This window comes from Pollicipes pollicipes, unplaced genomic scaffold, assembly GCF_011947565.3.
Source record: "Pollicipes pollicipes isolate AB1234 unplaced genomic scaffold, Ppol_2.1 Scaffold_1229;HRSCAF=1436_pilon_pilon_pilon, whole genome shotgun sequence".
NCBI classification, from domain to species: Eukaryota; Metazoa; Arthropoda; class Thecostraca; order Pollicipedomorpha; family Pollicipedidae; genus Pollicipes; species Pollicipes pollicipes.
Genome location: NW_023595894.1, coordinates 890 through 2727, shown reverse-complemented (window position 1 = coordinate 2727; position 1838 = coordinate 890). Strand labels below are relative to the sequence as shown.

The 1838-nt window shown below is 62.2% G+C and overlaps 1 protein-coding gene across 1 annotated transcript; it reads right to left on the bottom strand.

The window, feature by feature from the left end:
- Positions 1-313: 313 nt before the first annotated feature.
- LOC119091196 (serpin B6-like) lies at positions 314-1489 on the bottom strand. The gene has a single exon (XM_037213876.1). It carries the CDS (start codon positions 1447-1449, stop codon positions 442-444), a length of 1008 nt encoding a protein of 335 aa, XP_037069771.1. The 5' UTR covers positions 1450-1489; the 3' UTR covers positions 314-441.
- Positions 1490-1838: the final 349 nt, after the last annotated feature.

Here is a 1838-nt window from a genome sequence, read left to right as displayed (position 1 = left end):
TGTTTCACAGATAAATAACGCCATTTACACAGAGCTTTTCAAAAGAACTAGCACACTTACAGCTTTAAAAGAACCTGAGTGACGGAAATATGTTTAGAAGTTACTATGCAATGGTACGCACACCTTACCGGCAAACCGCCCTTACATTTTCCATACCAAGGTCACGCCACGGTGCCATCCCACAAGGGCGAATCCGGGAGGTAGGGGGCAACTGGGTCATGCCCCCAAATGATCAAAGTTAGGCGCGAAATGGCAGTGTTGAAGAAAATTTGAGCCTCGTTTACTAGATGCATTTTCCTAGAACACTCCCGAGGAAAAATTGGACCGAAAGCCGATGAATTTCGAAGGCAAGAAGACTTTTGGGATTTCAACCCAAGCCGACGTGCTCCCCAAGGCGGCGTCTGGGATCCACCCTCGCCCTCCCAGCACCTTCCTCATGCCTCACGGACGGGCCACACGGCCGAGGAACAAAGGCACGCCCGTCTCACGGTCGACAACCGCCGCCAAGAACGGATGGTCGGCGCGGAAGTCGAGCAGCTCCGGCGCGAGAATGGCCATGACGCCGACCATGACGGCCGTGGCCGCCGCCGCCTCGCAGCCCTCCTCATCGACGGCGATACAGGCGCGATGCAGCACGCTGTCGACGACCAGGTCGCGCGCACCGGCGATACCGGACAGGTCGGCTCGCTTGCCGTCGAAGGCGTCGCTCATGCCGAGGCGCTCGAGCGCCCCGCGCAGCTCCATGCCCGTCTCCAGACGGAAGCGCGGCAGCACGACGCGAGAGCGGAGGCTGTGCAGCGAAGCGCGAAGTGCGGCGAAGTCGGTCTTCGCCAGACGCGCCTCCAGCGCAGGCAGGCCCTCCTTCTCGCGCGGCAGCAACAGTAGCATACTGAACCGGTAGCCGACAAACGGCAGCTCCACGGCCTGGCAGCCGAGGCCGCCGCAGTCGTTGCTGCCCTGCAGCATCTTGCCGTCGAGGGTCATCAGCTTCACGCGCAGGGTCTCTCCGGGCGCAAAGAAGTCGCCCTCCTCCGTCCACTCCTTGTTGAACTTGTGCTGCCAGCCGGCCTTGAAGTGCACGGCGTTGACGAGGACGAGGCGGATGGCGGCGGACAGCGAGCTAGCCGGCACCAGGTCCTGGATCTTGCCCCGTGTCAGGCGGGCCACTTCCTCATTGATGACGCGGCTGGTGCCAGTGGTGTCGGCGAAGTCCACGCTCAGCGCCTCACTCCGGTAGCGCTCCTTCAGCGTCGTCGCGAAGCTGTCCCGCACCTTGAAGGACTTCTGCAGGTACAGCCGGTTGGCGGTGTTCAGCGCCGCGTCCGGCACGTTCTCCAGCGACGTCAGCAGGCTCTGGTAGCCGCTGTGGACGTCCTCGGCGTCCTCCGCGTGGCCCAGCGTCTTCCGCATCTGCTTCGCGGTGTCGCCGGCCGCTCCCGCCAGCGTCATGGCCAATGCGGTACCCACGCTGAACGGCGACAAGATGATGTTGCCTTTCGTTCGCCTCCGCCACATCGCAAAAGAAAGCGCGGCTGAAGCGGTCTAACGCCGCTGACACGCCCTCGTAGCCGCCATTGTTGCGACGTGGGCAGAGCGTTCGTCGTCTACGCGGGGTCGACACTGGCACAGTGCACTTCACCTGGTCGCTGGCTCGTTTTCACGGCGCTTATCGGGTTCCACCGCCGCGCCGCCGCCGAGTGTTTGCTCGCTCGCCTAACGCCCCTTCTGGCAGCCGCCCAACTCGACGCTCGCCCGTGACGTCAGAGATCACGTGGTGTAATGCTTGACGTCACTGATCACGTGGTATTTGTCGGACTTGGCAGCCTCACAGCAAAGTA

Bases quoted from the DNA above. Each gene is read 5' to 3' on its own strand.
- LOC119091196 (XM_037213876.1), bottom strand. From the start codon at position 1,449: ATGACGCTGGCGGGAGCGGCCGGCGACACCGCGAAGCAGATGCGGAAG.